The sequence below is a fragment of the Paralichthys olivaceus genome, chromosome 24 (assembly GCF_024713975.1).
Source record: "Paralichthys olivaceus isolate ysfri-2021 chromosome 24, ASM2471397v2, whole genome shotgun sequence".
In the NCBI taxonomy this organism is placed as follows: Eukaryota; Metazoa; Chordata; class Actinopteri; order Pleuronectiformes; family Paralichthyidae; genus Paralichthys; species Paralichthys olivaceus.
Genome location: NC_091116.1, coordinates 10,393,308 through 10,411,946, shown reverse-complemented (window position 1 = coordinate 10,411,946; position 18,639 = coordinate 10,393,308). Strand labels below are relative to the sequence as shown.

General features: G+C 43.2%; 1 protein-coding gene across 25 annotated transcripts in view; it reads right to left on the bottom strand.

Moving 5' to 3' along the window:
* Positions 1 to 15,753, bottom strand: part of mbnl2 (muscleblind-like splicing regulator 2) — a 49,284-nt gene extending 33,531 nt beyond the window's left edge. For 5 of the 25 annotated variants that reach the window (XM_069521492.1, XM_069521488.1, XM_069521493.1 and 2 more), the window contains exons 1-2: positions 15,463 to 15,752; positions 5,081 to 5,972 (exon numbers count right to left, since the gene is read on the bottom strand). In XM_069521492.1, the coding sequence (XP_069377593.1) occupies positions 5,081 to 5,254 (174 nt within the window). In that variant the 5' untranslated portion in view covers positions 5,255 to 5,972; positions 15,463 to 15,752. Of the gene's footprint in view, positions 1 to 5,080; positions 5,973 to 11,551; positions 11,859 to 15,450 lie in introns of those variants that run through there. The other 20 variants (XM_069521505.1, XM_069521495.1, XM_069521504.1 and 17 more) reach the window with 8 other exon arrangements.
* Positions 15,754 to 18,639: the final 2,886 nt, after the last annotated feature.

Sequence of the window (18,639 nt, the reverse complement as noted above, 5' to 3'; positions counted from 1 at the left end):
AAAAGAGGCTTTTGGGTTTTCTTTTATTGACATGAAACATTTCCAGTGACTGACTAACCACGTCTGGGTCATGACACTCAAACAGGGAGCGGATCTAACTTCCTCTTGTCTTATCTCTTGTGTGCTTGGAACTATTTCCAGATCAGTCAGTTTGGGACTGTGGGCTGCAGGGGGTAAAATCACACAGATTGTTTTCCCCCCGTTTTGCACTGGGAAGAGAACGAGCGTGCATACGTCTGCATACGCTGAGGCCTGTTTAAGGAATGGACGCGGTGGGGGTCTTCTAGGGGGTTATCAAAGCATGCCTCATCCACTGCGGGCCGAACGCTAAGATCAAGTCAGTGCCTCATTGTGTCTGTATGAATGACCCTGGGGGAAACACCAGCTCCTGCTGCGCTGCATACATTCTCCTCCACGCTTGCTCTGCCCAGGGTGTGGCCCAGTTCGCGAGGATTACGCTGAGGAATGCAGCCGAGCCCATCTTTTAAAGAAGGGGGGGGGACACAGAGGCCATGGGCATAAAGTTCACGTTCACCGAGGCTTCCTAAAGAGGTCAAAAAATGCGAATGCAAAAAAGCATAGAGGGAGGAAGTAACAATTAAATTAGAGGGATGTCTGACTTATAAAAGCCGTATTCGGTATCTGTTTAGCTTTGGAATTTCAATGTGCGGCTATGGAGCAACAGATTAACTCAAGGTCACAGGTACTTTCCCACTAAATACAGTCTTTGACAATTAGTTTAAAAATAGTTTAAAAGTTGCTCTGACTCTTGGCTTGGCTAGACATGTCACGCCCTCTTGCTCCCACCTTTATTTCTTAACTCCTTCGAGCTGAATCACTCCTTCTACTCCCATTTATCAAACACTGCCACCTTTCCTTCTTTCCCTGTTCCCTCGCGTCTTTATTTACCGGTGTTAGCCGTCCCACGACCCCAAAAACCAACTCTCTTGAAGCAGAATCCGGATTAAGATGTTCTTACCAAGTGAGTGACAGAAACCAGGGCACCTCACTCCAAGGGGAGGGGGGGTACCATGTGAGAGTATGTTTCTGCAGTGTGGTAAAACAGCCATTTAAATGTCAATCTCCTCATGAGCTGCCTATTTTTAGTATTTTCTGCTCCCGTCCTACACATATTATATCGTATTATGCGCTGACAAACACTCAAAAACAAAAATTGAGACAAACGCTCTGGACATGAGGAGGCTGTTGCAGCAGCGGGATGAAATATAACCCAGGCAGCTCAAGAAAAAGAAGGAGAGGACAGTGTTAACAAAAGGTTACTGTCAGAGGCATGGCCAGTGTGACATCATCACATGACTAGCGTGATTGCATTTCGTCCATTACCTTAGGTATTCTCGCTAATTTCCTACAGCCCCCTCCTCATCACATCTCTACCATCGCTATGTCATGGTTATCTGTCAAACATTATCTGTGACACTGCTGGAGACTCAGGGCTGCCTGTACTGATTATCTATGATTAACTATATGTTCACATGTTTAACAAAAACATGAAAATACATGCTCAGCTACCTCATGTTTACCAACAGCCAAATGTGACTATAGCTTTATCTGGACGCACATGAAGCAGCTTGTCCTATTTTGAGAGATGACAAATGTAGCACAGAGACACTATTTCTAAAGGTGTCAGAGTACAGCAGGACAGCAAAAAATAACCTCCTAGACAAAACGCTATAGCTCTGGATGCTGCAAGCTTTATGATCGAGAAAGCAGACCGAACAGGAATAATCGTCCATTGCACAGCACACTAACAGAAAATCTGAAAGGCCTCGGGTGCTTCTCCGAGCCTCATCAGTAAGGATGGATGCGCATGCAGGGCCAACAACTGAATTACACTCTCAAATGTAATTTATACCTAAAAATATACAAGGCGCTTATCTGTCTTATCTCACCACAAGCGATGACGGCAGTAGCCTTTCCTGAGTCGTCCCGCTGCATTGTGTTTAAAATTAATAACACCTTTTAAAAGCCATGTTGCAGAAGAGGTTGCCAGTCGGGGACACCTCTAATTTACATGATCTCATTTAAAAATATTTTTTAAATATGCAGCGCAAACACTCACTTAATCATTGGCCAAAGATCTTAGCTCGCACATGATCATGTGGTTCCACATGGTTGCATACATTCAAAATAAAGCTTCGTTTTTCAGTCTGCGGTGGTCTGCAAGATAGAGATTTTACTATATGAGTTCAATAACAACCCCATCGTCCAACTCAGTAACAACAACAGGACTTAAATTTACCACTGATATGGTGTGTTTGCCTGACAAGTGCAACAACAGAGTTTCACCTCTACTCCGCTCCTCCCCTGAGCCATGCCTTTCACATGTTTACCTAAAGAACCCGGGTCACGCCTGGCAGCGCACACACCCCTGGCATCATAGTCTTATCAGACGAGGAGACCCAGGGAGATGATCCAGGCGTAATTGGGTGGAACTCAGCCTGCCGTGGAGCGAAACACATTTCCTGATGCATAATAAAGCATTCATTCTCTTAGCTGTCACGAGGGGAGTCTTTGTGAGAGAGGAGCGGGTTGGAGTTAAAAAGTACAGAGAATCTTGTATTCCGGTTCTGTTGCTGGGCTGCGTGTGGGGGGAGGGAGAGAGGCTGCAGATAGAGATCAGTCCATGCGTTTAACATTAGCAGACTGACTTACACAGCGACAGGAGACAACAGACAATAGCACGAGTAACCTTTATACACAGTCGCAAGGTCACATGCAAAAAACTCAGTAACTGTGTTTTCGGGATACAGTTTTGTTATACAGAATAATAAAAAGAAAACATGATCGCATCAATTTATCTAAATCCTTAATCCACTAGACCTGGCCAGTGTTGCACTGTATACTCATATTGCAGTACCCTGTCGTAAAAAAGGTCTATTACCCTATTTTACTTGTACAAACTGTGATTTATTAAGTGCCATATTTCAAATCAACTGGAAAGAGTCCACTCCTTGCAATTACCACTTTCATGGTGACAAGTGCTCTTGCTGATATAAACATAAAATCACACACACCCTCAAATATGAATAGAGCGAGTGTGATTAATTACATAAATGTCTCATTTAAGTAAACGTGATTATAAAGAAGAAAAGAAGAAGAAATCACATGAACTATACACAAACATTGATACTATTAACATAATTATTTACAAAATTGTAATTATCAATCTACAAATTTCAAAACAGCTTATTAACTGTAAGTCTGTTACTTTCTGGTGATGGTTGAGGTCTAACTTGACCTAGGCGTTTTGTAGTTTTCTACTCATTACAATTTTAAATTTAGAAATTACGATTAATGACAACAGGTCTCTCTTTTCCATGTTCTGTCATTTCATGTAATGCCAATCTTCCTGAGGTTTTTCGTTTTTTGCTGTAGTTCTGTTTATACAGGAGCTGGGAAGAATGTCAGCTCAACCCGTAACCATGAGCTAAGTCAATAAGCTGCTACTGTAACACCCTAAACTTGTTTTTATAGCAACAAATAAATAATTGAAGAGGTGCAACTTGTAATGCAGAGGGCTTTTACACAGTCTGGAAAGCTTGCTGTGTCTTTGAGGAGAGACTGGGTCACAATTTGACGACGTCCAAGTGCAAACCACCACTTTTCATGTTCTAAATATGACAAAATGTTCAGCATCTGAATTAAGAAGAGTGGATCAAGCCTGTCTTTTGTCACAACCTTGAAATCCACTTTAAACACACTGCACTGCTGTATGTGTTCACAACACCTACAGTGTATACTTAAAAAAGACAAACACCTCACAGTTACGGTGTTCTGCTCCAGTTTCTTTGGCTATTTATCATTGTCACTGTCGCCTTTTTCCGTTTTTTGTTTTTTTTCCCCACTCAGCTTGAAATAATAGGTCGCTCTTGGATGCAGTCGTCTCATTTGCAGCATATGGGGACTTGTGTGAAGTGACCTTGTTATAATTGGAAAGGCTTTCAAAGTGTTAAACTAATTTAACATATTTTACCACCATGAAAAAAATTAAGTGTTAGAGCAAGTGTATCAAACATACCAATATAACAGCAATATAACTCATGATAAGAGGGGCCAACAGATAACCTACTGTCCTGTATTAAAGAAAAAATCTCTTTAAAGGTCCAGTGTGTAAGATTTAGGTGAAAGGGAACTATTGGCACAAATTTAATGTAGAATAATCCTCATGATGTTTTCATCTAAATTGTATGAATTGTAGTTTTCTTTAGCCCAGAAAAGGCCCTTTATATTTAAATACATTATATTTACATCAAGGGGACCCTCTCTACGGAGGCCGCCATGTTTTTTTACATTAGTCCAGACTGAAAAAACTAAACACCTTTTAAGTTTTTATGACAACTGAAGCTACCATAGGTTCTTTTTCATGTTTGGAAGGAGAGGGTGAGGTGAGGGGTGTTCAGCTGCAACATGCAACTTCAACACTAGATATCCCAAAATTCTACACACTGTAACTTTAACATGGCTTTAACAATTCTATGCATTTATAATTCATTTAAGATTCTGTTCTTAAATTGGAAAAAACATAATAACCACATTACAGAACAAGCTCTGGCTGCCGATGTTGTTTGGTCGGTTGTGTGTGACAGCTGACGTGCACCCAGGAATAGAAGTCCTGGAACGACCTAAGGCGATCAGACGTTCCCCCACAAGTAAAGATGATGGACAAGTGGTGGTAACATTAGAACTTACCGTATGAAAAAAAACAAGCGCACACGCACACACACAAATTTGGTGACAGGGAACATGTCAACAGACCTCGGTGGCCTTCAGCTTCATAGGTCAGACTGTTGTGCTAACTGCAGCACAGCACCAGAGACCTGCCACACACACACATTTGAGGAGATAACCTACACCCACCAATCATTAGGAACCACATAGCTGGAACATTTTACATAAGGTGCTATATTTGTGCTGCAGTGATGTATCCATTTATTCATATTTGTTTTATATCACTTGACAATTCAATGCGGTTATAATGATGTCTGGAGTGTTACTTGTAACCCTGACAACAAATAAACCGCATGAAAAGATGTGTATGTGTGTGTTTAAAAGTCCTTACCTTTAACGAATCAAAGCAGGCAATCACCCTCCCATTCTCCACCTGGCAGCTCTTGGGCGGGTGGGCGAATTTGCACTCCTCATCGCTACGTGAACACGTCCCTCTCTGAAACTGCCGGCACACTTCCAGGGTCAGCCATTTTGTGTCCCGTATCGATGCAATGTTTAGAGCCATGTCAGCAGCGCTGGTCGTGGAGCTGGGGTGGAGCGGAGTTATCCTCGGAGGAGGAGGTGGCTTCGGCGTTCCAATTAAAAAAAATAAAACAAACAACAACTAAAAACTAATTGAACATGTAGCTATAAATGATCTGCTGCAGGTCAGTGGATGAAGTTTGTCCTTGTGGACAGGACAGTGGAGGTAATGGACTCCAAAGTCTCTGTGAGCGGAGCATGGGACTTCACTGCTATTGTAGAGTCTGTCAGTCAAACAGCTAATTGTTCATCAATCAGTAAGTCTCAGGTGCGGACCTCTGACAAGACAGAGGGGGCATGCTCGGAGACAATCTCTGCTGGTTGTACGGATGTCCCCAAAATGTCCTTCCTATGACTGATGATATCTGTGCAAGGGGGGATGTTAGGGAGCAAAAGTGGGGCTATTTTGAGGTGCAATGGCACAGTTTGGAACAACACAGAGTTTGTGGCGATCTATTGTTTAAAAGCCTTCAGTACCTACTCTTTCTGAGTTTTGGCACCTTGGCCAGAAGCACAGCAGCTCCGCCTCTTCACTCCAGGTGGGCAGGACAGGTCAGGACAACCCAAAGGGGTCAGGGGGTGTTAATGGGGCTGAGCTAAATCCCGTCACGACTGCAGAAGGAGAAATCTGAAGCTCGTCAGACACACCCAGGGTTCTTGAAGTAGGGATATTGTCTCACAAGGCACTTTCTGTCAGTGATCTGAAATGGATACACAGAAAGAGAGAAAAGAAACAAACAGACTGAGGTTACTTTCAGAGTGAGAAAACCTCTTGCTAAATATCAGCAGGCAGTACCAGTTTTTATGTGTAGGCATGTCAGTGTGAATTTAGGTGCATACTAACCCAGAGGGGTGCTAGTTCTAGAGGGCAAAGGGGTGATGAACCAGAAAAAAAGGCAGTTGTGAGGTTATCTAGAAGCCGTTTGAGGTTTAAGTCCCCCAGTCACAGCTGTGTCCCATTACACGGGGTGACTACTCGCCCACTGGCTGTCAGACATATTGCACACAAAGCTGTGAATGGCAAAAGCCTCCGTGCTATGAGACAGCGGACAAGAGCATCAACTCAGAGCAGAGATAGAGAAAAAAGCCCCAGAGTGCAACCCGCCCTGTAGAGCCATGCACCGAGGGATGGCGCAGCCAATAGAAAACAGCGTAGCGCAGCACTATTCTGGGCAGCCGTCCAGAAGCCAGAGAGGAACCGAGACAGATGCATATGCAAGTGCCAGACGCGATTATGACACTGCCTAGTGTCCTGCAATATTCACTGGTCCCCCACCATCCAAATTAGACGCCGGCTCATTGACAGTGGCCTGTCAATTTACATTCACAGGGGGGGAATGTGTGTCCTGTCCTGTGAACTGATCTCTGTGTCTGGTTGTTAGGGATAGAGGAGGGGACAGTTGGTGGAGCAACAATGTGAGGAAGTGACCTTTCGTTTGAGTGTTTGAAATCCAATACCAAGCTACTGCGTAGGAAGCTCCTTTTTGGGCACATCTGGAAATATTTTTTTTTGCAGAAGGGGTGTTTGAAGACACCAGACTAGGGGAGGAGGAGATGGAGAAGGGTTGTAAAAACCCACAGCTCTGGTTAAAAGATTCTCCTTTACTATTTTAATAAGTGTATAAACATATAAATGGGAACGTTTTGAAACCTCTGAAGCCATATGATAAGCTCCACTTGTTAATGAAGGCAAGTTGAGACTTGTACTTGAAATATCTAAGAAGAAATCCCAAATTCCCAGCTCAGGCAGAGGAACTTACACAGTTGTCATACTGGTGAGCAGACGTTCAGGTCCTGTCAGATTTGGGTTCAGCACAGTAATTTTGCTCTGCTGTCCTGCAGACCTAAACAACATCCTTCATTTTGGTTTAATTAGTTGGACTCTTTAATTGGAGAGAGCTGCATTTTCTCTGTAGTTCTGTCGGAAATATTAAAGGGAGAAACTCAAAAGAATAAGACCATACCTCCAAAAATGTTTCAAACTAGGCCTGTGTTTCTGTTTGCTGACAAATAAACTTTCCTGAGGCACCACTGCTTGAAAACGTATGAACCCTATCCATTGTCTAGCTAATCATAATGTCCCACTTTAGTGCTGATCATGTGAAATGAGATGAGACGCTTCCTCGCCCGATCATACCGACTCCTAGGCTCTGCTCTCCAAAGCAAGGATTTAATTTCACACCGACTCCCCAGGGAGAGAGCCAATCGCTGCGGAAGAGACAGTCAGGTAAGAATCATGTCAGATCTGACCTTTCACAATTAATCCTGTCTTATTTTTAGAAGCCATAAGAAGTGTGCGATCCAGCTAACCTACTTTGTCAGAACGTGTGAGGGGACGGCGGCGCCACGTCTCTGTGAAATGACTTGGCCTCAGTCTGTCACTTTTATTTTTGTGGAGAGCGCAGAGGTAGTGAAGGCTTTCACAACATCGAGTAGGCCCACAGTGTGGATAAAGGATGGTTGGGGTCGTCTGAGTGCTCACAAAAAACTCAAAAGGCTTTCAAACACTGCTTGACAGGAGAGATATTCAAAACAAATGCCAAGGACTGAAGATTAAGAGAACCCTCATATGGGCGAGGGTATGATAAAGATCTTACAGAAACACGACCGCATGTCTGTTCCTGTATGTTTGTACAACATGCAGATTTCACCACTGGCCTAGACAACGTGTTTTCTCAGGCTGGTGCTATGATGGCACAAGAATCAGCATCGAAACTAGACCCAAATCCATTATTTCATAATCTGCTTAGAAAATGAATCAATCACAATTTTTTAAATCAAAAATTCAATCATTCAGTCAACCAAGCCTAACCAATTAGCCTGGAAGAGATTGACGGGAAGAAGTGAAACAATGCTGTCATAGCATGTGCATCTACTGCTCGCCTCGGGAAACACACCACAGCTCCTGCTGGAGAGCAAATTGCCATCCTGAGGGGAAAACTGTTACCTTTGTCATATAACAACATCCCATCCTAAGAAGATGAGAAGCTCAACACATACAGTGCAAGAAAACTGCTTTGGGAAAACAGCACCTGAGGTCAGAGGCAGCACATACAGTTTTGGTTTAGTCTGGTTTTTATGTGTCCGAGGATGGCACGCTTCTGGCTTGGGTTTTGCTCAGCTTCATGCAACCTGGCTTTGTTTACACTGAGCTTAGCAGTCAGGCTTTGAGGAATAATGCTACTAGTATGGAGGGAGAGAAGGACAGATGGTTGGCAGGTAGGACGGGATGATACAGCACCCTGTTTTCACCTCTCTGAGATTAGCCCTCCTATGCTCCCCCACGGCTGAACCATGCTCTGTTTCTGCAGTTTCGAGTTCTTCCAGGGATGAAAAAAAAAAAAAGTGAGGATCAGCATTCAAGAAAAATAGTCATAATCACACAGGAATATATTGTGTGATTTTTATTTGGATCTGCACCAAATTTAAGAAATATCCTTGTTTTGTTTCCATCAAGATCCACAAATTATTCTCTGATAAATCAAGGAAAATGTTAAAAAACGCAATGTGTAGAAAAATTATTGCAACTGCACCCTGATCCAGATCCATAATAACATTTAATGGGTTCGTCCCTGAACCACAATGCATCCTTCAGGCAGTTTTCTGTTTTATTTTTGGGTGGAATCCTGCAAACTAGCAAATAAACACCCTCCTTGGTGGAGGTAGTAAAAAGAGCCACATTCTGCACATCAGTCTGTATATCATATTTATCTTAAATACATAAGATCCAGCAGGAAGGCTGTGTCCCCTCTGTGTCCTCAGTACAAACAGTGGACAGACAGTGTGACCTGCTAACGCAGGGCAGAGATGTGAAGAAAAGCACCACAGTACTAGACTTTATGGATTACTGACGCTTACTAAGGCCAGCTGGCAGGGGCATTATCTTGGTCAGTCTGCTTAATTGAATGAGAGTCAGAGGGACTGGGGCGTCTCGAGTGAAAGTCATTGGCGTGACCTCTGAATACCACGTATGTAACCCATTAGTCTGGTATCTGTGCGCTCTGGCTGTGCGGCGTGCTTTATCTCTGCTGCTTGTATTTGCTCAGCAGCGGAGATAAGCTACCTGGTTTCCATTGGTCGTAAAACCCTGGAACAACGTTTACTGTGGCATCAGCCAGGTGTTGCCAGCAAAACAAAAAGTAGAAATACAAAAGAGTGTGACAGACAAGCGCATGAGCAGGGTACCTGAGTGGCTGCATTTCCATTTATTACCATTTTATGCTGGCAAACCACAGTTGTGCGGCAATTTGCATCGCCAAGAGGGACAAGAGGTCAATGTTTTTTCAAAGCTGTGGAGAGAGGGCCTCATTGTAGAGGGGAAATAGGAAAATGTTCCGTTTCCAGTGAGTAATGGAAAATAAGTGCGCCATATAGTGCTATAATGATTTGATCAAAATTTCCTCCATCCCTCATGAATCTAGGCCTGCAAAATGTTTCTTTGCATCTTCCTCAGAGGATCAGAGCAGGTCTATACCCCACAGCCTAATTCCTATTTAATACTGTGGACGCTGTGATGCTTATGAAATTGTCTTTGGCATAAGCTACGGCTCCTTGAGTTCAATATTATCATGTACTATTAGCGATAAGGACGGGTGAGCGAGCTCAGCAGAGTCTATACCAGGACTAAGCTAGGAGGCAACACGAGGAGTATTTCACAGAGTCAGCAGATAGGTGTGTCCCATATCATAATAGTCTTAACTAAACCACAGTGACCCAAATGGTGCTGCTCATGATCAGGGCCCTGGCTTTCCTCTCCTGATCAGTGGTGCATTTCATAACAAAGATGATAGATATGTTTTTAATAAGGACTGAAACAAGACAAGAGAGCAATTTGGTATGTGTGATTGAAATCTGCCCCTGCACTCAGTAAATGGAATTTATACTTTCCTGTGTCAGTGTTCTTGTTGACTCCCTGTTTAGCCACAGGAATCAGGGAAGTCATCAACTAATTACAGTAGAGTTGGCAGCCAGAGGTGAATAATGCTGCTCAGATAAACATCATGTTTAACAGAATGAAGTGAAAATTGTAGAAGCACCACTGACACTTTGTACTGTACATACCTAAAATCAAGAGAATACTAGATTAGATTAAAGCTGTTGTTCATTCAAATATAAAGTGGAAATCTTAAGCTTTCAAATTGCAGCTCTTGAAAACATAAGAGCTGAATGATTCAGCAATTTCAATCCTTGTGTCACAGAGCAATCAGACTTCTTCTTTCATGCAGAAGACGTCTGAAAAAAACAACTACCAACCACTAAGTCCTTTTAATACCATCTCCAAGTACAATTTGCATGAGAGTCAATTTCGGAGAAGGGGATGTAAGGATTACGGAGTCTTGCGGTAAGGTCTGAGACGTATACTATTCTTTTCCCTAAACAGGAAGGGCTGAACTGATGTTCCATTTTAGAAAACACCCACTTCCCCCTTGATCCGCGGCCAGACGTATGACACCACCCTGGCCTTATCCATGCAGGCGATGATGTCCACTGCCGGAGCGCACCAGGCCAAGCATCTAGCACAGAGCTGTGGATGGACAGCAGAAAGCTAGGGACATGTCAACCATGCCCCATCTAAATCAAAAGGTTAATTATGATGTGGGCCTTATTAGAACTGTGAAGTTCCAGCTTATTCAGGCCATTGGCTATTTGCGTCAACATACATAAAGAGTGTAGAAACAGCCCTGCAGCTCCATACAGTACAAACAAGATTTGCCTGCAGCTAGGCTTTCTTATTTGGAAAAATTTGCACACTGAGAGTTACGAGGAGAAACTTTGTGGAAACCACACAAAGCAAGCAGTGACAGGGCAGATGACACACAACACAAGTTTTCCTCTAGAAAGTAAAGAACATGTTGCCCATGTAGCCAAAAATAAAGAATAAAAAAACAGCTCCTGACATTTGCACTGAGAAAAGGAGCAAGTCAGCTGCTGCGAAATTGCCTCTCTCTGAGGAGTCGTAAGAGAAAGTCCAGTACAGGGCTGGAAACTGCAATGAGGAGAGTTACTGCGTGACTGCAGGCTCCCATCGCTCCTTCGCATTTATCGCACTCGTGTCTATATTTTCCTCCCTTTTCGTCCCGTCGTTTTCCAGCCTCACACTTTTTTCTCTCACACAAAAAACCTTCCCTCTGTCCCCGGTCCCCCCCCCCCTCCCTCCCTCCCTCCCCACCCTGACTGGTATGCAGCACACTGCAGCAAAAAAAAAGTCCAGCAAAAAAAAAAAAAATGTTAAAAGGAAGAAAAGAAAAAACGGCAGCTCAATATGACACTTCTCTCCCACCTCATTTGACCGGGTCCCGCAGCTCTGCCTCTGTGTGCCTCTGTCCCAAGCGTGGAAGGCACCTGGTGCTTCTGGTGACACTGAGCCACGATACAGCTTTCCCTTCAGCCTCAGTGACTGGAGTTAATGACCATGTGAAGTGTTGTCATTCCTCGCGAGCTGCCGAGTGCTGCAGCCGGAGGTCCATGCCTAGACAGGGATTTTCTCTCTATCTCTCTCTCTCTCTCTCTCTCCCAGCCACGGAGCATGCGAGCAAGGCAGGAAGCAGAAGAGTGTCTACTCCAACTATCTGGCTGAAACACTTCCAGCCAGACCCCCTCCTCTACACCCCGAGAGCCAGCCCCTTCCTGCCCACCAGCTCGTGGCGAGGCCCTGCCCTTGAACAGCTCCGACCAATGGAGGGGCAGCTCCTTTGAATCATAGCTCTCTATTGGAGCAGCGCAGCCATAAGTGAAGGGCTGAAAACTGCACTTACAGTAACAACTGAATGCAGAGCTTAAGAGGTATTTCCCCACTTTCACCCCATGTTCAACTCGCAATTGCATAATCGTTTTCTTTACTGTGTCAATTCTCCTCCTGGATATTATATTCAAATTAAAAGCAGCAATAGAAAACAAGAATGTAAAAGCTGTGCGTACAGTGTTTGCAGTAAGCAATAATCAAAGAGTTGCTGCCGCTGCATAGTGATCAGTGCTGTCCTTGTCTATGTTCCATCATCACATTCAACACCATCCCCCCAGGAAACAGGAGAACCACACCTCCTCCCCCTCTCCGACTCTCCTCTACCTCTACTCAGCATCCGTCCTCTAAACTCATCAACCGCATCTTCCAGACACCCTTCTCCTCCCCCTCTCTTGCATGCCTCTCCTGTCTTCTCCTCATCCTTTCTGTGTATTTTTCCCCTTTTTTTATAAATTGCACTGTAGTGAACATTTCTGTTATCGCATCATATGTTTGGGGGGGGGGGGGGGGGGGGGGGGGGAAGACAAGTTGTGGCTGGGATTTGGAGGTCTTCCTACCCCCATCCATTCGTCTTTCCACCCTGGCTGATGACACGCTGGCTGGCTGGCATCATTATGAGCTGTGAAACCGGAGCATCACAGAACTGATGAGTCAGAGATCCAGCTTCATGACTTTTCGATCCAGATTCAATAGAACAGCTGTAGCGTCTGTCTCTCGCTCTGTCTCGCTGTCTCTGTCTCTCTCTCTCATACAAAGGCTGTGAATGACGTGGCAGCCTGGGCGTTTCGTTGACATCAGTGAGGCTAAACATGTATTACAGCTCCGAGATAAACAAACCTATTTACTGCATGTTTATGCTTTGGTAGCTATATACATAATCGGATGCTAAACATGCAACAGATTTGTCAAATGTTTTTGGGGAGATGGGGGTTGAGGAGAGGATTAATTTCACAAGCATGAAAAACTGTCTATCTCAGCAAATGACACTGAATATTGACGTCATCTAAGCCACCAGGGCACCTGTAGGGAAATAACACAGACAAACACTCTGCAGGAAGGTGGGGGATCGCAGCTTCTGTCAAAAGCAAAAGTGTTCATTTACACTTCATGTGAATGCACTACATCATGTAAACAGATGCAAGAGATTGAAAGAGGAGGAATGCTCCTAGACAACAACAACCACACATGACTGCAAGATAAAACTTGACAGTTACGATCGCAAAACAACAACCCAGCATCTTATCTTTCATCTAAAACAGTTTTCAGAGTCAGTTCGAACCGACACTGCTGCTGCACGGCACTTATCAATCTCTCATTGTGGCTGAAACCGACTTCTCAAAAACCACTGAATAACTGTCAATAACTGCCTGCAAAACAGGCTCGGCTAATTTCCACCAGCAGACCTTAGATAGCCGGCCTCCTAAATAGATTTATCCGACAGGAAAACAAACAAAAGCCTGGCAAACAAGCTGAGCCACTTCCTCCCCACATGGTATCCCCTCCCCACTTATTATCCCTGTCCTGTTTGACCCCGAATAGCTTGGCTCACTCACACACAGCCAGATTCAGGATTTTGTGGCACCAAAGCGGCTTCAATTCCAAAAAACACAAAAGAAATTATTCTGAAACAATAGCTAATTACAGCAAATGAAGACTGACAGGTTGAAACGGGTCCTTAGCACAGAATACTGTTTGCATTTTGTGTTATTACAACTGGATATTAAGAGAGAGTGAGTGAGAGAGAAAAGCAGAGCTCAGAAATAGGGCAGCGAAGACAGATCAATGAAAAGGCAACTGTCTGTTTTTTTCTATTATTAGCCATAATCAAATATCACGCAGCAGGGAGCTGTGTTTGCGAGTCCTCACATTTGTAACTCAGTCTGATAAGACTGTCACACTGCGTGCACATGATGACTGAAAATAAACAACTGCTGAATGGTTCATCGACAAGTGGTCAAACAGTGTTTTAGACCAAGTTCAAGGCTATGTATTGAGAAAGATGAGATTTAAAAAGGATCAAAATCAACCAAGGAATACTGGATTCACTACATTATTATTTATGCCGGCTTAAAATCAAACCTTGTCTATTTTCTATTGGATAATCTGATTCTAATTAGCCCCTGAATAGCATTAAAAGCTATCTTTTATACTTCTGATTATACAAAGCCAATTTCCTAACAATCATAGTGCACTGTGGATTTCTGTCTCTTACTTTATTGTACCATTGCCATAATAGCATTAATGACGACAATATATTCCAAATAAATGGAGCCAAGTTGTAAAAAACAATACATGCAATAGCCATGAGGCGAACATTAATGACTACTTAAGCGCCAAAGCCCGAAAGTCTCACCGGAACAGGAGCAGCGTCAGAGTCTACACTGCCAAAATAAAGAAGAAGAGGAAATTGGCATGTTCACCTGGGTGTCATGTTTTACATCACTTCACGATCTGAGCTGGAACCAATTAAAACCTTTTTTCTACCGCAGAGTCATTTGACCTGGGATTGCATGCAGATTGCATCTATTCCCACTGCAGACAGAATCCAGATGTTAGGAGGTGTTTTTTTAGACAAGTGGTAAAGGCCTTCTATACTTGTTTCTCACTTTAAGTCTGCTGCTTTCCTCACTGCTGATATCATCCTGCTCTGAGATGTCAATTTGCAGGTACAGGAGGACAAATTACTGTACGTGACCCATCAGTTAGCCTGATCCAAACGTATTAACCTTACGCAGGTGTAGAGGCTATGGATCATCCAACCTGCAATGGATGAAAAATGAGCCTCGGCTTGCATCTCATTAAACTTGGTTTAGAGATTTTCCTATACAGAACAATGATACACAGACGATTTCTGTGTATGTCAACGCTTAAAGGGAAAGTTCACCCATATATTCAGTCATTATCTACTCACCACTCTGCTGATGGAGGGGCGGGTGGAGTGTTTGAGTCCACAAAACCCTTTTGGAGTAAACAGCGTTGCAGCCAAATCCAATACAATTGAGGTAAATGACGACCACTGACATTTCGGCTGAAATCATGGATGACACCACATCTGCAGCATATTGGTAATATGTAGTTTTTTTATACATTTGAAGAGTTGATTACCATTCACTTGAATGGGGTTGGATTTGGCTGCAGCACTGTTTACCCCTGACACTCCAAAAGTGTTTCGTGGACTCGAACACTTCCCCAACAGATGTGATTAGTTTCTTCAGTGACAGCAACACAAACAGAAAGCAGCCACACAGGAACCATGCTCACTGGTCTGTGATTTGTGATGGAGCAGCTTTCACTTGTTTTCATTAGCCGTGTGGACACCGTGGGTGAGTGGGAGCTAGCTTAGCGAACCACCCCTCCAGAGAACCACCGCTACAACAACACAACGAGCGTGTTCTTCGATTATATCGAGAACGGCTGCTAGCGGCTAAGCTAACTACCTGCAAGCCTACCTGACGACGGACCCGTCACGTCCAGCTGCTCCTCGGCCGCCACCGCTCCGCTGCTCGGGAGCGATGCGTCAGTGGGAGCGGGGGAGCCACGGGGTTCAAGGGGGGAACAGGTCGGAAGGAGACGGGCTTCGGCCGGGGGACCCCTCGGTGTTTTCTCTGCGGCAGCCAACTTTTCTACGTGTACTCCGACGGAGCGCTGCGGTGTGAGCTATCACTGGCTAGCTCGCTAACTACTTTTTAAGCTAAGGGAGGAAGCAACAAGCGATTTTGACAGTTCGAGGAAATGTTGAGCGAGTGTCACTAAGGGGGAAGTACTCGTGTTTAAATATTAATAATGCCTTTATGAACAAAACCTCGAGCTACTGCAATCCGCAGCTAAAAGACATGTGGTGCGTAGTTGTACTATGTGTGTACACGTTGTTGTTTCAACCCAGAGAAACGTACTTGTGTTCGATAAACAACACACAGCCCACCCTACAGTACATGTGGTACAGTCCAGAGGAGGCAAGGGGAGAGGGAGGGGGATTCTTGTTGCCTAGGAAACAACCGTGAATCTCCCTCGGGGAGGGAGGGGGGGGATAGATGTGACCACTGATTTATGTCTGAAAACATTAAAGACTAATAATGTAGTTAACACTCATATGACCACAGGAAGGTCAGGACTGTGACATTTAGAAAATAAAGAACATCTATGAATCTCTGTAATAATAATCATAATGATAATAATAAGTAATTATCTAAGGAAGTGCTTTACAAAATGGGAATAAAGCACCACAGAACAAAACAAAAATCAGAAAGACAAACATCATCCCAGTTAAAAAAATCAGGGCTTTCCTGTGAAAATGGAAAAAGAATAGAGCAGGGGCCGCATTTGAAGAACGGTCGCACCATGGCGGCGTCCCATTTCGAAGGCTCCAACAGGTGGATCTCCCCCGGCCCGCGCATCCCAGGAGTCATTGCGCTTCAGAGAGTCCATGGCGCTGAATAGCGACAAGATGTTTAAAAAGGAAAAACGAGGGGGATTCAAACTTTCTGGGCAACAGCAGTACGGGACGTGCACCCTACTTAATCAGGAACTGTGCACACATATAATTGCCCCACCTTTAAAAATCCTAGGTCCGCCACTGCACTTATGGTTTAGGGAAAGAAGCCTTAAAGGGTGAAGTAACAAGAATAAACATGGAAGTGATAGGCTGTGTTTATAGATAGATTGTAGATATATTGTATGGTGATGTATTGAATGGTTGTATGTTGTTATTAGTGTTTGACATTCAATGTATAAGGGACAAAAATGTGTTGTTTCAGCTAGTTATACATTATTTCGTCACATCGCCACATGTACATCTCCGGCACTTTGCACATTTAGCAGCATGCCACACACAGACACCCGTTGTCAGCAAGGAGCGCAGCGAGTCAACAAGGAGCAAGTCACAAATATCCGCGGAATGAGCAGAGAGGCACAAATTTAGCCCCGCTGACGGCTGCCCACGCCATGTGCCGCCTATTGAGCGGATAAACAATGAACATAGCCACCGCGGTCTGGGCCAAGGCCCACTTCAATGGAATGCTACTGGGGATGAAGGCATCACAGTTTGTGAGGACACAGGCCTTCAGCAGTGTCAGGGACGAAGACGTTATCAGTTGGACAGAAGGTCGGGAGTAATAACATTACGTCAAACACAAAATGTATGAACTCAGTTTCCTATTTATCAAGGTGCAATTCAAAAATGGATGAACCTGGTGTCACGCAGGTGTTGTCGTACAGTGTGTTACTATGTTGAATCACCTCCTGTCAGACTCAGTCACAACATGATTCGTCTTCTTACATTTGACACCAATCATACATTGAATTTACAATTTTTTCCCTAAAATACTGCTACGACCCGCGCCTCCACACTTTATGTCCAGCGTTTACTAACTGAGAATCATCAGAGCCATTAGTCATTTTCTTCTTTTTTCTATGTGGAATACAAGCCCTCCAAATATAGCAAGAGGAAAAATGAAGTTCAACACGACCAAGGCAGTACTATGGAGAAAAACAGTGTTTTAAAGATGTAAGTGATTATGAAAAACTGCTCACATAGGTCAAGCTCATCCCCCCAAGGCGTAATGTATTGATCCCAATGCAGAGGAGGTATTTGTAAAAAAAACTCTGCTGCCGGCGTGCTTCTCGAAAAACTCTCTGCACACCCACACACTTGAAAAAGTGCAAGCAGAAACTGGGCTCGCATGCAAACATAAAAACACACAAATACATCAAGTACACGCTGCAGAAATACCTGTTAAATAAGACGCTTTGTTCACTTGACTTGTTTATAAATGAAGTTTGAGGCGGAGGGAGGAAGGTTGAATTTTAAACATGAGTGTCCACTTGCATATTACAAGATTTACTGAATATATTATTTCATATGTATGTCTCTAAATGTGAAATTCACCTTTTTCTCTTTGCAAACATTTATATTCATACTGTACACTATTGTGAAATGATGTATATGTATATATAGACTGTGCATAACATTTGTATATTAATATCATACTGTTGGATCTGTTTATATAATGCAATTATTTCATATTGGTTTAAATTGTGACATCATCATCTTATATATATGTATGGTTTTATATTCATTTAATATCTTATATGTATTTATAAATACATACATCTTTATCTAGGTAAACGATATATAGTATATTACAATTTCTATATCGCTGTGAAATTATACCCATTTATATAGATGGACCATTTTATACTCATATTCATAATGTATATTAAACCTGCATATGTACTTATAACAGTCTATATGTGGATACACATTTATTTCAATATCTCTTTTATGCATAATACCAAAAATATACATTCTCATGCACTTTAAAGTATTTTGCTCCACAAATAATATTTCTGTCTGTAGTGAAAGGTGTATATTATGTACATATTCAATACATTAAAGGACTAATTCAATAGATTCATGTACACTCTTCCCTGTTTTATACACAACGTAATTAAGTTGGAAGAGATCCTCTCTTCCTCTGCAATGTCAATATAACTGGATTCATAACAAGTTGATTTTCAGAAGAAACACATCAAATTGTGTCGTCCCAGCGACAGAATGATTTATTCTTTAGCAGAAAATGCTGTGTTGATGCTCAGCGCTCGTTAATGCATGTGAGACATTCACACAT